This window comes from Coenobita brevimanus, chromosome 40 (assembly GCF_032717465.1).
Source record: "Coenobita brevimanus isolate Jiangsu-jjx chromosome 40, ASM3271746v2, whole genome shotgun sequence".
NCBI classification, from domain to species: domain Eukaryota; kingdom Metazoa; phylum Arthropoda; class Malacostraca; order Decapoda; family Coenobitidae; genus Coenobita; species Coenobita brevimanus.
In genome coordinates, this window is record NC_136993.1 from 24,725,279 (window position 1) to 24,743,336 (window position 18,058).

At 43.3% G+C, this 18,058-nt stretch overlaps 1 protein-coding gene across 1 annotated transcript in view; it reads left to right on the forward strand.

The window, feature by feature from the left end:
• Positions 1-8,092: 8,092 nt before the first annotated feature.
• LOC145396999 (putative glutamate receptor) overlaps positions 8,093-18,058 on the forward strand; it is a 144,788-nt gene continuing 134,822 nt past the window's right edge. The window contains exons 1-2 of the mRNA XM_080270223.1: positions 8,093-8,471; positions 14,453-14,610. Coding sequence (XP_080126349.1) covers positions 8,093-8,471; positions 14,453-14,610 — 537 coding nt within the window. The remainder of the gene's footprint in view (positions 8,472-14,452; positions 14,611-18,058) is intronic.

The following is an 18,058-nucleotide window of genomic DNA, read 5'->3' on the forward strand; positions in this document are numbered from 1 at the left end:
ACCATGTTGTCCCTTGCACACCCTTGCATCTCCTCCTCACTCCACAAACCGCCTCACACGCTGCGCCTATCTCTTCCGTGAATATCTTACTTACGTCTTCCACCCCTTCCATTTGCTCTAGCTCATACCTTCCCAATCTTTCTTCCACTGTGCTCTTATACTCTGTCATTGTCTCACTATCTTGCAATTTCTCCACTCTTCTCACAAGAGCTGCTTCCTCCTGTCTTCCCCTTCGTCTCCTCAACCACTTTCTTTGCAGCTCTACCTTGGCCATCACTAAGTGATGGTCCGAGACTCCATTCTCCCACCCTCTCCACACTCCTGCATCCAACACTTGTCTTCTCATTCGCTCATCCACACACACGTAGTCTATCATTGCCTTTCGTTCAACAAGTTCACCATCCATCCTCCTCATTACTCTCCATGTATACCGGTGGATCATCTTATGACGAAAGTAGGTGTTGGCTATTGCCAACCCCTTACAAGCTCAGATGTCCACCAAAGCACTTCCATTCCCATCTACGTCAGCTGGTACACCCCACTGACCAACCACTCCATCCACTCGTACATTCCCAACTTGGCCATTCATGTCTCCAATCAACAGCACTCTCTCGCTCCTCTCAAACTTGTCCATACATGCTTCTACTCTCGCCCAAAACTCATCTTTCACTCTTGCCACTCGATCCTCTGTTGGGGCATACACGCTTGTATACCTACTTTCATCCTCACCTATGCAATCCTTGCACCCACTGTTCCATACTCTCTTATATTCTCCTTCCACTTCTTGCTTATCATCAGAGAGACTCCCTCTCTTGCCCTCTCATTCTCATTGACTCCCGCACATATACCTAAACCATAATCCCATTCTCTCACCCTTTCACCTTTTCATTTAGTTTCAGTCACTCCACATATATCCATTTTTGCATCCTCAAGCACCTGAAAAATCTCTCTCTCTCTTTCACTTCATCATTCACTCCTCTCACATTTCACGTTGCCACCCTAAGAATGTCCTTTGTCCTTTCCTTAGTCGTCAACGTATGGTCCGTCCGGGTCCGAGGCGCTTTATTCGCTTTTTTAGTTAGTTCTTTTTACGGGGTGGGGCACTAACCCACCACCAACCCTTTTAGTCACCTCGTACGACAAGCAGGGATACTGGGGGAGTATTCTTGAAACCCCCCTACCCCCAGGGGGGGTAGTCTGTGTAGTCTATCGTTCCACCAACCTAGTGTATTTGACGCCATATCCACACAGTTGAGTAGCTTTAACCTTGCCCTCAGCACCGAAATTATTATTTTGGGTGGTTTTAATGCACATAATGTTGAATGGTTATTGGGGCCCGTCCACACGTGCGCTCGAACAAGTTTTGACAACAGGTAAGCAACACAGTAGCGAACATGCTGCAAACATGTTGGGAACAGCAGCATCTAGATCATGTTGGCAACATCATGATGAAGTCTCAGCTGCCTGGTATGGATACACCTATCCCATCGCCTCTGCTGCCAGTGTTCGAAGCTGCACTGAAACATGTTTGCATACATCTGTCCAAATACTGCTGGAAACACGTAACCCAAACATGTTGTCAACAATGTTGTCAACACATTTTCGAGCACATGTGTGGACGCACCCACGCATTCTGCCAGGGCTGACGATGCTAGTCTAGAGTGTGAGCTGTTTGCAGAATCGTTTAATCTCACGCAGCTGGCAAAGCAACCAACCAAAATCCCAGATAACCCTGACCATAATGCCCATCTCTTGGATTTATTCCTGACAGATAATCCAGATCAATACAGGATAGAAATACTGTCACCACTTGGATCCTCTGACCATAGTCTCATCAAAGCCTCATTAGTTAGCCCCCCCAAAACCCCCTGTTCTGAACCTGTCAGGGTGACCCAATGGCATTTTGATAGGAAAACTGGGATGGATTTAGAAATTATCTTGCTGACATTCCATGGCAGTCTTTCATCTCTAGTGATGTCAGTTTTACCCAGTCCCACATTACTGACTTAGTACTAGCTGGTATGGATATATTCATACCAAGTCAACAGTTCACTAAAAGATCGAACTCTCCAAAATGGATTGATTGCCAAGTCATATAAAACTTACTTAAAATCAAAAGCACCTGAATCACTCTCTCAGTTTAAAATCGCTAGAAACCATGCAAAAACTGTAATTAATCCTGCTAAATCAAACTTTCTTCAAAATCAAGCACCAAAGCTACTTAACAACCCTAATGACAATAGAATATTCTGGTCAACTCTCAATTCTTTCAATAATAACTTTAACAAGACATCATCCATTCCCCCACTAAAATCTTTTGATGGCAACATTACAAATGACCCACGTGGGAAAGCAGATATCTTTGCCAGTACATTTGCCAGATATTCTACCATAGAGAAAGTCAGCCAGAACGTCGCAGTACTAGAACTTGACTTCCCCGAAATTATTCCACTTAAAATTCAGACAAGACACGTAAGATCAATCCTAGACAAGTTACCTACCAACAAAGCTCCAGGACCAGACAGATTTCCTCCAGCTGTTCTGAAAAAGTGTTCCCCAGAACTTGCCTCTGTTCTAGCCAAATTATTCAGACTATGCATACATACTTCTTCATTCCCTGATTCATGGATAGAAGCCAATATCCACCCATTTCCAAAGAATGGAAGTTCTTCTGACCCCACTGATTACAGACCAATAGCAGTCACATCTTCTCTTGGTAAAGTATTTGACATCTTAATTAATAAGTACATAGGTAAACATCTTGAATCCAACAACTTAATTAGTGATAGACAATATGGTTTTCGCCACGAAAAATCCACCATTGACATACACAATCTCCTGACTCATACCATTCATCAATCAATCGACCTACATGGAACTCATGCAGTAGTCCTTGATATTTCTAAAGTGTTCAACAGAATATGGCACCATTCCCTGCTGTCCAAACTCCCTTGCTATGGACTTACATCTTTTATTCCTCTGCTTTTCTCATATCTCAGCAACAGAAAAATAAGGGTAAAAGTAGATGATGTATATTCCAATTTCCACTCAATTAACGCCGGTGTGCCACAGTGATCAGTTCTGGCACCAACCCTGTTCCTGGTTCATATTAATGATCTCTTATCTGTCACCCACAATCCCATCCATTCATATGCAGATGACTCAACACTTCACAGTTCATTCACACTCAGACACCTATTTACAAATTCTAATATCTAACTCTGAACTCAGTACAGCCATCTTTTTTATCTTTTACGTGTCCGACTCTGGCCAAAGGCTTCAGGGCCTATTTCTTGGGGGCAGTGACCTATCCCGAGGCCCAGTAGTCCTCCTACACCGCCACATGTCACCACTTCGGCGCTAACACCCACCATCCATATTGAATACATGCTAGGACTGTCTCATACAGGACTGATGTATTGATATTAGCCAGGGTATTTTTATGACATGTCGGCGGGTCACCTGGTAGATCAGGAAAGTCTGCATTTTAGGAAATTCAAATCCTTAGACGGTTCCCTGCCTCAGCCGGGATTCGATTCTGTGTCCATAAGGACTGCAAGCCGCCTCTCTATCGATTCAGCCACTGCCTCCCCCAGTCAAGACTTATCTATGATTAGTGAATGGGGACAAAACAACCTTGTCTCATTTAATGCTAGTAAAACCAAATTTATACAATTTACGAATAGACAGATATTGCCAGATTCGTATATTACTTTCAATGCTAGTAATATTCCCATCTCCAAAACTATTGATATTCTCAGTATCTCACTTAACAGTGCCCTCAGCTGGCCTCTCATGTCAGATCACTTGCTAAAACCACCTCAAACAAACTTGGATTATTATACAGAGTTCTTCACTGACGAGCAGTTAGCTATAATTTATAAGAGGTATGTGCACTCTCAGCTTGAATATTGCTCACCCTCGTGGAGCGGATGTGAAGAGGTTGCATCAAAACAACTAGACAAAATTCAGAACAAGGCTGCTGGAATGATTAATAACCCTGCATTTATAAATAAACTATCTCCCCTACATGTAAGAAGGAATGTTGCCTCCCTTGCATTATTTTACAGGTATTTTTATGGCAAATGCTCAGACGAAGTTGCATTCATTGTGCCACCTCTTCATGCCTTCCCTCGTGCTACACGGGCATCTGGCAGCGCTCATGACTGGAACGTCACTCATTTACATTGCAGGACTTCTGCCTATCAGAATTCTTTCATTCCCCGAACTGCATCTCACTGGAACTTGCTTCCCCAGAGTTGTTTCCTTTCAGACATCAACCTACAGCAGTTTAAGTCCAACTGTTACAGACATTTTATGAATGGAGGACGCCAGTAATCTGGTGTATGGATCTTTTTTTTTACTCATTTGTTTTTCCTTCCTCTGTTGTGTTATATATATATATATATATATATATATATATATATATATTGGTAGAGATTGGCTCAGTCCAGGAATTCGTGGAAAAGGATGGGGGGGGGCCTATGCTCAGCAGTGGATTTTCAGTGGATGATGATGTTAATAATGTATATATATGTATATCTATCTATATATGTATTAATCTATCTTTCTGTTTATATTTGTATCTATCTATCTAGAGAGAGAGAGAGGGAGAGGGGCATGCTTGCGGCGGGTGAACAAGCCCGTGAGAAGCTCTCCTGATTCTGAACGATCTAACAAACTACCACCTTCCCGCCTTGGGAAAGAGCTATAGTAAGACCTAATCTTTATTGTCACCTGGGAATTTAAGGGTTTTTGGACTTTGTTAGTATTTCCTTCATAAAAACACATACATCTTGCCAGTCCCCTCTGATTGGAAGTTCTCGTGTTAGTGCATGTGCAGTGCGAGAAGCGTGACGTGTAATATCATCATGGCTACATTACTCTGTCTGAGCACATTCACCAACTCCACTCCACTGGTGAAGCTGTTCCCAACGACCTGAATACTAGCCTATAAGGCAACCTAGAGTACTATCAACCTCCCACCCTCACTGATCTTGAGGTCGACCTAGCATTCAGTGACGATGATGTCCCGTCTGTGGAAGCTTGGTCCCAATTTGATCTTGATAGACACCAGGGCTCCACATGTGCCACAGTCACGGTGACTCCTTGGCTTCCTCCTGTAGGCCCACCATGTCACCTCGGGGTCCACTTCCACCAAACTCCACTTCCACCAAACTCCCAGTGGAATACGCTTCGGATATCGACAGCTAACCATCATCTCCTGCTGTAAAAATCACCCAAACACAATGAGACTTCTCAGCACAAGGTTCCTGATCCTCCCTCGCCTCACCTTCCCAGCCTGTATCAGTTTCTCCAGCATTTGCTCCCCGGGCTGAGTACATTAAACTCCTCTTCAGTGAGTACCCAATTGTTGGTATGAAGCTTAGTTGTCTATCTGAGGTCACCAAGATGTTCTATCCTGATCGGGAGCTAGCTGAAGTCAAGGTGTCTGCTGCCACCTCCTGATTTCTCTATATCTCAAGACGACATATGAACATCATAGATAGGGTCACGATTGGTGAGCTCATGTCCTTGTTCCTGGATGTCCAGGACTCAGTCATCAGGCCCAATAAGTTCCCAACCTACCTCAACACCCGTTACCTGTCAACGTGGACCCTTCCTTAGCCAAAGTACTCTCTGGCTTCTACACTGCAAGTCGTTTCCATCAAAATGGGATGCCCACCAACCGGCTGGTTGCCACCTGGAGTCTCCCAGACACAGCTTCACCAGCTGTCAATTTCAGTTTCCTCCCTGGTCTCCTATGCTGTGAGCTACACAGAATGAATGACGAACAGCAGTGGTGTCTCAAATGCTGGGGAATCGGACATACATCACGCTACTGGTCTACCTCAGAGAAGAGTGTTTGGTGTGCTGCCGACCATGCCTCCTGGACTCGCCCATATCACATCCCTTCGCTACCCACCACTGTTGCTACCACTTCTACTTAGGAACCGTTACCCTTACCTGCAAAAGACACATTGCAATGGAGATGTTCTCACTGTTATAAGCCAGAAGTCAATGTGTGGCATGGTTGTACCGAACAATCAGGCCCTGCCACGACCCACCACCACCAAACTATGCCATCTCACCTGCCTCTTCTTGCACTCCTGATTCTGCACAAGTACTGTACTTGCCCTTCATGAAGCCATTGCCCCTCTGATGTCTCAGTGCACAGCACTTACAGCATGTATTGATGCTACTGAGGCATGCATCGATGGCCTGGTCAGTCAGCACGCCAGCACCAAAAGCACACTCTCTTTTCTTGTTGAGTCTCATCAGGTTATAATCACTTCTGTCACCACCCTCACAGAGAAGCTGGATGCTATCATCTCTCGACTTGAGAGGATCGGTGATCTATTGATAAAGGACCCCTCATATACCACACCACAAACCAATGCTCTTGCTACCCTCTCATCCTCACCTGACTCCCGGAAACCCCAACGTAAAACTCTAACCGAATGCCTCTACACGTTATCTATTGGAATGCCCGTGGAGTCAGAAGTCATTCGAAGCCTGCTGCACTCAAGAGCAATGCATTTCACCATCACCTGCATGTTATATTCATTCAAGAAGCTTTTCTTGGCCATCCTTTACCTGAGGAAGAGGCTTCCTCACTTACTGGCTACGTTTCATAAGTTCATCTCGCCAGGAATGGTTTCATTAGTTACATTCATTCCTCTATACCACATCGACTTCTCTGCTGCTATGTAAGTGATGCTATGAACTTACAGCTTTTTGGGGTCACAGTGGACAATGTTAGGATCCGCTTATGTAATGTCTATTCTGCCCCTGGAAAGATCAATCTCCCTTCTTTCCCTACTCCTACTGTTAGTGGCATGATCTACGTTGGTAACTTTATCCCCTGCCACACTCATCGCCTCACGTCAGGCGATGGGTCTCCACGCCATACTTTCAAGCACAAGGAAGCGTCAGTGGTTTCCATGAGAACATTGAGTTTCCCTCTACGCCATCAGAACAGTTGCCAAGCCCTGTCACACTGAATTTGCCAAATACTGCTTAATTAGAAATTCGGTTCTTGTTTGTAGCCCAGTAATGGCAGACTCATGACCGACTTATCATGCAACTTATCGTCACCCTCACACCCATCCAAGAGGTGTAAATTACAAAAAGACGAGGGTGATGAAGAATTCGAGCTCACAAACACTTGATCTGATGACTAAAATCAACTTAATATAAAAAAAAAAGAAAGTCCGAAAACAATGACTGAGGGAAGGTAACCAGGTAGATAAGAAGTAGCATGGCGGGGGTTAATGTCCGACATCCTGCTGTAGATGACCTCTCTCCTACGCAAAATCACAATGGGCTTCCTCTATTTGAATAAATCCACCACTACCAACTTACTTGCTGGGAAAGTGATGGTGCCATGCACACTTGTGGAGGCACTCTTTATCACGTCATAACATCTGGGTTACTGCCATCCCACGTCAGGTGCTCTTCCATCCCAGCCCTCTTCCCTCATCCTCCACTATTCCCTCCCTGCTGGACCTTCCCCTTCTCACACTCGCACCTGCATTACCATTTCTCTTAAGTACTGCCTTATATACATCTCATACATTTGCAGCTTCCTCCCCACATTTGATTTACAGTCACCAGATACTTATATTTCTCCCTAGTAAACTCCACTCATGACTTCCACAGCTGCTATGTTGTAAGACCACACATTAAAAGTGGCCTTGAAGCTCATACTTGGACACATGATCAACACATCCCTCATACAGGTAGGAAGATGGTAGAAGATGGTCTCTCTTTCCAGAGGCAACCAGCACCTGATCGTCTTCACTAGTACCAGACGTCAAGAGATGATCTAATTGTCCTCCAGCAACGCGTCCATACTGAATCCTGGTGGAAATTCACAAATAGCACCAACCATCAGCCGTGTGTTGGATCCATATGGCATCCAATAAACAAGGTTGTCAGGAAAAAGCCCTCCAGCATTCTCCACCACAGTCCAGCTGAGTACACTTAAGATCTTATTGATGCATGGTCTGAACAATCACAAGCCCGCAAACTTCCCCCACATATTCAAGATGCATTCTTCTCCCAACAAGATGTTCTCACTCTTTGTATGATGGCTGCGATACTGAAGGCAGATGAAGATGATGACGTGCTGATAACTGAGGACGCATTGCGACGTGCTTTCATTAGGAGTGAGGCAGCAGTCCCTGGGGATAAAGACATCACTTACACTGTCCTTCACCTACTCCTGAAAGTCCCTGGCAGCCCCCTACTACAGCTCTACAATTTTTGCTTCTGTAAGGGATATGTGCCTGATGCCTGGACCTCCAGCATGACTATGCCCATTCTGAAACCTGGTACTGAGGAATTCAGACCTATTTCCCTCACTTCCTGTTTCAGCAAGGTGCTCAAACGCATCTTCCTTACCGGTCTCATGTTTTGGCTGGAGGACAAATTCTCACCCAGACTGAATGGTTTGCTGCCACAGAGAAGTACACACCACTGTCTAATGGAATTTTATACCCTCCCCTACCCCACCAGTGTTGTATTATTCATTGATCTTAAAAGTGCCTTTGATGCTCCAAACAGATAATACTGTCATCCTCGATCAGCTGGTTAAATTTGGTGTCCAGGGAAACCTCATGAGATAGATATAGGGTTACCTTCATAACAGGACCTCGTGTGTCCTTTGTAAGTGCACATGTAGCTCCGCCAAGGCCTTCGAACTCGGCACTCCACAAGGTGGTGTTCTAATGTTTGTGTCTTTTTAATGCACTTATGCATCAGCTACTGTCTTTTCTTTCCAACATTCTCGCAATCACTGTCACCTGTTACACTGATGATATCTGCAGTCACTCCAGCTCTTCAGAAGATCTTCAGTGATTCCTTCAGTTATTCCATCAGCCGTCTTCCACTTGTGGCCTCATCCTCTCCCCAGAAAAAAGTAGAATTTTCTCACCCTGTAACCCAGGAACGCTTTCAGAATTCACTATAGGAAATAGTGCCATCCCCCTGTGCAGGCAGTACCTCTACCTATGTGCACCAGTATGGATAACCCCAACCATATTAGTGAGACAAAAGTGTTCACCCCATTGTCTGAGACCTCCTAGCTCAGCTGCAGCAGCACTTCACTCCTCTCAAATAGCTCATCAACAAAGCTATTGGAATCTCTATCCCTGTGGCCAGAACTATTAATTTTGTATTCATACAGTCAGTTGTCGATTAGCTCTCCCCTGCTTTCAGTTAACTCCAGAATGCATCAATGGAACCCACTGAAAATTTATGGAACAAAGTACAGTAATGAGATACATCTTGGGCTGTCACATTTCCACCAGAATAGTCAAAATGTAAACTGAACTCAATCTCCCCCCCCCCTCGTTGAGAGAATATATGCCAGTGTCTCTTACTTCATCATCAAATGCCTTATAGGAGTACACTGTAGCACCAGTCGAGCAGGGCAGTACTCCCAAGGTGGATGGAAAGCTGATGAGCAGGAGAGCTGGTGCTTCCGTTTCATCAGCCCTCGGGATTAGGTCCCGACCATCCCCCTTTTGCTGAACGTTTTCATTGTTTCAGTAACACAGAGAGTAGGCCAGCATGCTCTCCAATACAGGTTACTCTAACCGTCAACACCAAACTAATGCACAGTACACAATACACTGCCTTTTCAAAATTAAACAAGAAAAACGGCATTATACAATCAGGCCTCAGAGTCCCCAAGGGTGGAACCATCTGCCCCTCTCTCAGTTAAGACTCAACAAGATGCCTGAACTGTCTGACTCACTTCTTCATTTATGCAACATTCGCGGCCTGTTCTCTATCTTTCGATCTGTTGAACACCACCTCTCCTCCTCTAAACCTCACCTTCTCTTCCTTACCGAGACTCAGCTATCCAAGGCAACTGATAGCAAACCCTTTTCTGTATCCTCCTACTTTCTCTATACTCATTTCAAAGCCAAAGGTAGTTGTTGTGTATATGTACGCAATGACTTATCTTGCTCTCGTGTTCCTCAACTTGATTCTTCTGAATTCTCTATTCTCTGGCTACGATTTTCATATCATTCTCTGACTAAATACATCTGTGCTGTTTACTTATCCCCTGATTCTACTGACTATCAAAAATTCTTCACTATCTTACTTCTACGATGGAACGCATTCTATCAATTTCTACTTTCTCTGAAATCTCCATTCCAGGAGATTTCGATGTTCACCACCACCTTTGGCTCTCCTCTCCTTTCACTGATCCACCTGGTGAACATGCCTACATGTCTTCTATCCTTAATGACCTAGACCAGCTTGTACAGCACTCTACCTGTATCCATGACTGCCTTGAAGAGAGCTCCAACATACTTGACCTCTTCCTTACAACTAATCCTTCTGCTTACACTGTTAATCTTTCTTCTCCGTTGGGCTTCTCCAGTCAGAACCTTATTACCTTAACTTGTCCTATCACTCCGGTACGGCCTGTGGACCCTCCAGGGAAACGTCGACTGTGGCACTTTGGAGCTGCGGACTGGGAGGCCCTCAGGCAGTACTTCTTTGATTTTCCATGGAATGATAATTGCTTCTATGGCCGGGAGCCATCTGAGTGTGCCTTATGCATTACGGAAGTTATTCTTTCGGGCATGGAAGCATACATTCCATTCTCATATCCTTTGACTAATGCAAGAAAGCCTTGGTTTAATCACGTTTATTCTAATGCTGTCCACAGCAAGGAGAGGACCTATAAAAGATAATAGAGCCATCCCACCCCTGAATCACATCATTTTTATGTTTCCACCCGGAATCGTGCTAACTCTGTTCGTTGTTCAGCTAAAAATAACTTCAACCATACTGAATGCTCTCAGTCTCCAACTCAAATTCTTCCTGCTTCTTCTGGCACCTTGCCAAAAACCTTTCTAACAACTTTATCTCATCATCCTTCCCTCCTCTTTTCTACTCTGATGGCTCTGTAGCTATTTCTTCTTCTGATAAAGCAGATCTCTTTGCTCAAACTTTCGCCTCCAATTCCACCTTAGACGATTCCGGTGCTGTTCCTGCATCACTTCCCTCGTCTGACTTCCTCATGCCTGACATTAAAATTTCTTCAGCTGATGTATTTTATGCCATCATTAGCCTCAGTACTAACAAGGCATATGGGCCTGATAGAGTCTCTCCTGTTGTCCTCAAGAACTGTGCATCTGTGCTTACATCCTGCCTAGGTAAACTCTTTCGCCTCTGTTTATCAACTAGTACCTTTCCTTCCTGCTGGAAGTTTCCTCTCATTCAACCTGTCCCAAAGAAGGGTGACCATTCCCAACCCTCTAACTATCGTCCAATTGCTTTAGCATTTTGTGTCTCAAAAGTTTTTGAGCCTATTCTTAATAGAAAAATTTTAAAGCATCTTTCCTATCACAACCTTCATAAAGATCGTTAGTATGGGTTCCATCAGAGATGCTCCACTGGCGATCTTCTCATCTACCTTCAGACTGCTGGTCAGCCTCTTTTCGTGACTTTGGCGAAAGCTTTGCCGTTGTACTTGACATCTCAAAGGCTTTCAGTCGAGTCTGGCATAAATCTTTCATTTCCAAACCGCCCTCTTACGGTTTCTGTCCTTTTGTCTGTGCCTTCATCTCTAGTTTTCTTTCTTGACGTTCTGTAGTCGCTGTTGTAGACGGCCATCGTTCTTCTAATAGATCTATGAACAGTGGTGTTCCTCAGGGCTTTGTCCTATCACCAACTCTATTCCTATTATTCATCAATGACCTAAGCTGTACATCTAACCCTGTCCACTTGTATGCTGATGATTTCACATTTCACCTTTCCATTTGGCTCCCACAACGTCCATCACAGCAGTAACTTCAACAAACAAGGGATGAGGGTATGGCACACTTAATGACTGACTTGGCTCGTATCTCTGGCTGGGGTAAAAATAATCTTGTTTTTAATTCATCAAAGACTCAGTTCTTACACCTATCAACCGGACAAAATCTTCCACAGGATTACCCACTAATGTTTAACAATATCCAGCTCAATCCTGCACCATCCTTCAACATGCTTGGGGTTTCATTCACTCGGGACTAATCTTGGGAAGATCATATTACACCTCTTGTAAAATCTGCTTCCAAGAGATTAGGTGTGCTAAGCCGACTCTGTACTTTCTTTACCCCTGCACAGTTGTTGACCTTATACACGTGTTTTATTCGCCCCTGTGTAGAGTACAACTCTCATGTGTGGGGAGGATCCCCACATACAGCTCTTCTCAATAGGTTGGAATCAAAGGCTTTTCGTCTCATTAACTTTCCTTCTCTTATTGCCTCCCTTTAACCTCTGTCTCTTCGCCACACTATTGCATCTTTATCTCTCTTCTGTCGCTACTTCAATGGTCATTGTTCCTCTGAACTGTCTGCTTGCATCTCTCCACCCCTACAATGGGTGCGTAGCACCCATCTAGCAACAAACTCGCATCCCTTTTCTGTCCATCTATCTAATGTGAGAGTTAGCCGTTACTCCTTGTCTTTCATTTATGCAACATGTCAGTTCTGGAACTGTCTCCCTGTCTGTATTTCCTACTTACTATGATTTCCAGTCCAGGCATCTCGAAAAGAACGATTCTTGAATTTGGCTCTCTCTTTTTTTTTTTTTTTTTTTCTTGGAAGGAACGGTTTGCGGGCTTCTGGCCTTTGGTTCCTTCTTCCCTGCTTAAAAAAAAAAGCTTCTCATCTTGCCTGTCAGAATTCTCGTGTCATCAGAACTTCACTTGACCCTGCAGCTCCTCGACCACCACTTCGGCCTAGCGTCCACACTCTCGTTAATACAGCCTAGTCCATCCTATAAAGGCATGGTATTAATGTTTCAGTGGCAAAATGGACCATGGTCCACCTCCCTGGAGGATTCTTCATCCTGAAGTCTGATTTACTCCTGCCTCCAAAGCACACCTACCACTCCTTCAGAAACAACTAGCTCTGGAGGCCATTGCAAGAGTGTCTTCCTCGGTTCCTGCCACACACATCTCTACATCGACAATTCCCTGCAAACAGATGGAAGTGTTGGATGCTCCATCTGCCTACCCAATTTGGACCCACCAGAGGGAGGCTGGGTTGGCTGCAGCCAACCAAACTCGTCTAGCTCTATCTTCTGTAAGCAACAGGGACTCTTGCGTGCAGTTGGTCTCCTCTCTCAGCAAAGACTAAATGGTGTAGTTATCTGTGACTCAGTCTGGCCTTCAACCCATCTCGTCTCCAAAACTCGCATGCCACCACTTAGTTCAACAAATCTGACATCAGTTGGTTTCAGCTCATGAAAATTCTCTTACCATACAGTTCTTGTGGATTCCAAGCATGTCTGAATTGCAGCTAAGGACACCGGTGACCCCCGCATGAAAAATACCTGTGGACTTCCTTTACTTGATGATGCTACAGCCTCCCTCCTCTGCTACAAAAAGAAGGTACATTCAGCAACTCTTCTCCCTACACCCCATCACAGGAATGCTGAGCGGGCGCAGAGTGTGTCCATCCAACACTATGACCACTTTCGTCTATCTCTTCCCAAGTATCATCAACATGGACTTATGGTTCGCATGTACAATGTTGTCTGCTTCACTTCAGTAGGATATCAACCTGTCTGGTAAGTCTCTGAGGCAGGGGGCGTTCCTCAATTCTCCTACAAACTACATGCCCTTCCTAACGCCCACAGTCTTCAGCATTACTGCCTTGACTGTCGTTCAGTCAGGGACCTACTGCCTCAGGGACAGTCCCTGACTGATATACATAATTACAGTATCTACTCAAAGACAGTCATTTAGATATCATCCTGGTGAAACATCCACATTATGGTGCATGCTAACTCCTGTATTGTAAACTCCAGTATATCTATGTAACAAAGCAGCGCGACCTGCGAGGCATGAGTTCCTCTGTACCTATACATAATACTTCGCCTCATGGTCCGCTTACTAGGGAAGTTGGCCCTTGGGTGTAATAAGTTGATCGTGTATATATATATATATATATATATATATATATATATATATATATATATATATATACACTAGAGAGAGGGAAAGAGAGATGCACACAGAATATGGCGCTTATCCGCAGATACTTATTTCCATCCACCACTATCACTAATCTTAGTTCATCTTTTTGGTAAGAAAACATGGCAAAGAAAGCTTCTAACTTATATCTTAATGGTGCAATAAATTATAGAAATAATTTTTCAGTTTTACTGTGCATACTATCATCTTTTACATCTCTTATAAAATGCAAATTACCGACATGAATGCCTCATTATTAGATCATTATCTGCGAGGTCGTAAGAAATATGGTAAATATTTGCATACACGTTAATCAGTCGTGGTTCGATTATTTGACACCAGTATTTTTGTCACATAAAATATTAGAGTACCTTTCCTTCAACCAAGTTTGTCAAAGTAAAAAGTTTAAATCAATATTACAGAAAGTACTGGTGCTATATTAATGATGTTTGCGCTCTGTAGGGGAGGTGTGGGGGCTTCGACAGCCAGATGGAACCTGGACTGGGATGGCTGGCATGCTTGGGAGAGGCGCTGCCGACCTCGCCATCACCAACATTTACATTTCAAGTCTGAAGGGCCGTACGGATGTCCAGCATTATAGCGCTCCATTCGATCAAAACGTGAGCATTAGTCTGCTATCAGTTATCTTATATTTCATTTCTAATATCATGTATGATTCCCAAAACTATTAGCCACTGCTCAGCTTCATTTACCTCACTGAAACTGGTTTTCTTTTTTTATATTATAACTACACTCCAACAATTTAAATCAGTCTAGGAAAGACCTATTATTATGAAATTGCTAACATTCTCTGGATCAGAAATTCCAATGTACCGTTTAATTTCTAAGTAAGCATTTCTTACAATTTCGGATGTGTTAGAGTGGTTATTTTTTTTCTTGAAATGTTTTTCGTCGATTTAATAAAGAAAAAAAGGCCAATATTGTCACGCCATGCACCTGAGTGGTAGCTATAAACCATGTGGAAATAATCAACATACTACATGTCAGGCTGCGTCCTCATTCTGGTCATTCTTTGAACACTACAAGCGTCAGTCCCAGATAGTTATTTTGAGGTTACACTGCCAGTGTTAATGATGGCTATATAAATACCTCTTCATTAACATAATCCTAAGGCTAATAAAAATCGTTTGGCGGTAACCAGAATGAAAAATACCAAGATTCTAGATGCCGGAGTTTCAGGATTGTTCTGGTACTATCCTTGATGTAGTATGGTGTGGAAAGGAGAGTTTGTGTGAAGTGGTGTGAAAGGGTGATATGGTGTGTGTTGTGTCAAGATGTCTGTAGTCGCTTCCGAAAATCGTTAGTGAAGGCCAAAGGGGCATGGCCGATATTAGGGATGCTTTCTCATCTAAATATGACACCCTACTATGGGAGCAATTAACTGTCTGGCCTATTGTAACACTGTGTGTTTGCCCTGGGTAGTAAATAATCGTTTATGGGAATAAAGTAGGCTTGTAAATTAGGCATTTATATGACCTTAACCCATCGTTAGTCCTGTGGGGTATTCAAACGTGGTTAGTCCCGTGGGATGTTACAACACCCCAATACAAAACTACATGTAGTGTTACTAACATGTAAAATATATTCATACTGCTGCTTCAGCATATCTCTGCAATCAGTAATGGAAAGGTTGAATTCCCTGTAGGTGGTGTTTATTAATTTATAATATTAAAATACAATAAATTATAATATCAGTAAAAATTTAACAGACTCAATATCTTATATTTCAGGTAAACACGCACAGGAAAATACATTTTGTGATTTTTAAAATCAGAATAATGATAAACAGTATGCAAAAATAAGATTTAAAAAAAATCTATATCACAACATGATCTAAATGGTTAGTTTGATAGGGTGTCTGGAGACCCCCGGGGTGGGGGTAAGTGCCCATCTCTCTCACTACAGCAGAGGCAGGACTAAACCAATCCACATGCTTCCTCCCCTCACTGAATCAGGAGAGTACTGGAACGGAGAGAAATATTCAAATTACCGGCTAGGAAATATGAACTTTTAAAAAAATTTGGGGTGCCAAAACACCCCACCTGATTAACGAAGGGTTAATACAAACAAGAGAGAAGATACAGTTAAAAAGCACAGCCACGCAGTATAAGAGCTATTGAATGTTAATGATGTAACACTTCTAAAAAGCTTTGTTATGATATATCTGACGTATCTTGCAAATTTTAGTGTACTGTCCTCTTAAGTATATAAGGCAAAAACCAAAAATATAGTATACAACATTGTTCTATCACAAAGCTTTTGATGCAATTTCTCCAGTGCAACAAAATAGGGAGGTTGGAGCACTTGGTTCAGATGGGAATATTTGCAATTCAACGGAAACTTAGTTAACCTGCCACGTCCCAACCAATTTTTTACCAATGACCCACCTCAATCCCGACCGACTGGGGAGTTTTTTTTTTGGCTCAAACCTCCGCTTTTTGTGAGAAACAATGGCAAATCATAGAAAAAGTCCTCACCTGAACTTAGAAATGGGCTATACAGGTGACCCTTTAAATATCTGGTACAGTGTTCTCTGGAGCCACGCTGCGAGAGTCGCGTTTTCTATGATAGCGGCAATTATTGCAAACCACTCAGAATAGGTAGATATTTGTTCACTTGGAACGAATTTATATGTAGTACAGGAATATATTGGTTTTCACACAATAATATAGGCGATATAAGCGTTGTTTCACTCATTAAACACATCAACATACCGCACCTTTTTTGGCGACGTTATCTCCTCATCACTTCTGCTCGTTTCTTCCTCTGCCGCCACATAATATTTGTCCTCCACATCGTCATCGATTGGGGAATCACTCTCTCCTTCACCTTCATACCATGGCTAACTGCTAACAAGTGAGTTGCTGAGACAATGGCGTGCGGGGGGGTGGAGTCACGCGCGGTAAGGCCGTGTCCCCACCTGGCGGCGGGTAGAAGATGATGTCTCGAGTATACGTACCAAAAATCACGCGCTAATTTTGAATAATGTGCAAATGATGGTCATCGCAATTGCAAAATGTATGGGTATGTTGTCGGGACTGAGCGTGACAAAACGTTGCAACACCCCCAAACGTTACTGGGATGCGGTGGGTTAGAGGCACATGTGGGACTGGAATTAAGGTAGTACACAATGCATCTCATTTCACGGTATTATACCTTTTTTAACCTAACCTGGCCCAGATTTTCGTCATTCTGCGGGTTGGTTCATGTAGGTGAGTGGCAGAAAACGATAATGCCACGGCTCTGCATTCTTTCCATAGCACTTCTAGAGTTAATCTGTTGTTACAGCTCAGCATTCATGATAAAGACATGGGAATTTTAGGCCAAGTTAGAGTAAGTCAATACTTATGGAGTCAACAGTCAGCTGTAATAGCATTTTAGAATGCCTTCCCAGTGTTTATAATGCCTTCTCACTCATTTCTTTTTCTTCTCCTTTCCATGCATTTTATTCTTTTTATACATTTTTTTTTTAAACAGAACAGTAAAAGGAAAAACAAATGAATTTAAAAAAATCTACATACCAGATTACAGGTGTCCTCTCTTCATAAAAATTTCGTAACACTTGGACTTGAACAGCCGTAGGTTGAAGTTTGCAACGAAACCACCCTGGGGAAGCGAGTTCCAAAGAGATGCAGTTCAGGGAAGAATAGAATTCTGATAGGCAGAAGCTCCACAATATGGCAGTATGACAGTCCAGTCATGAATGGTACAGTACCAGATGCCCGTGTAGCAGAGGGGAAGGCATGGAGAGGTGGCATGATGGATGCAACTTCGTCTGAGCTTTTGCCATAAAAGTATCTGTAATATAATGCAAGGGAGGCAAGATTCCTTCTTACTTGAAGGGGAGGTTGTTCATTTGTAATAGTAGAGTTATTAATAATTCTAACAGCCTTGTTGTGAATTTTGTCTAGTTGTTTTAGCGCCAGCCCTCTGCATCCATTCCACAAGGGTGAGCAATATTCCTGCTGAGAGCATATATGACTGACTCTTGTAAATTATAGTTAGCTGTTCCTTAGTGAAGAAGTTACGGACTCTGTATAATAATCC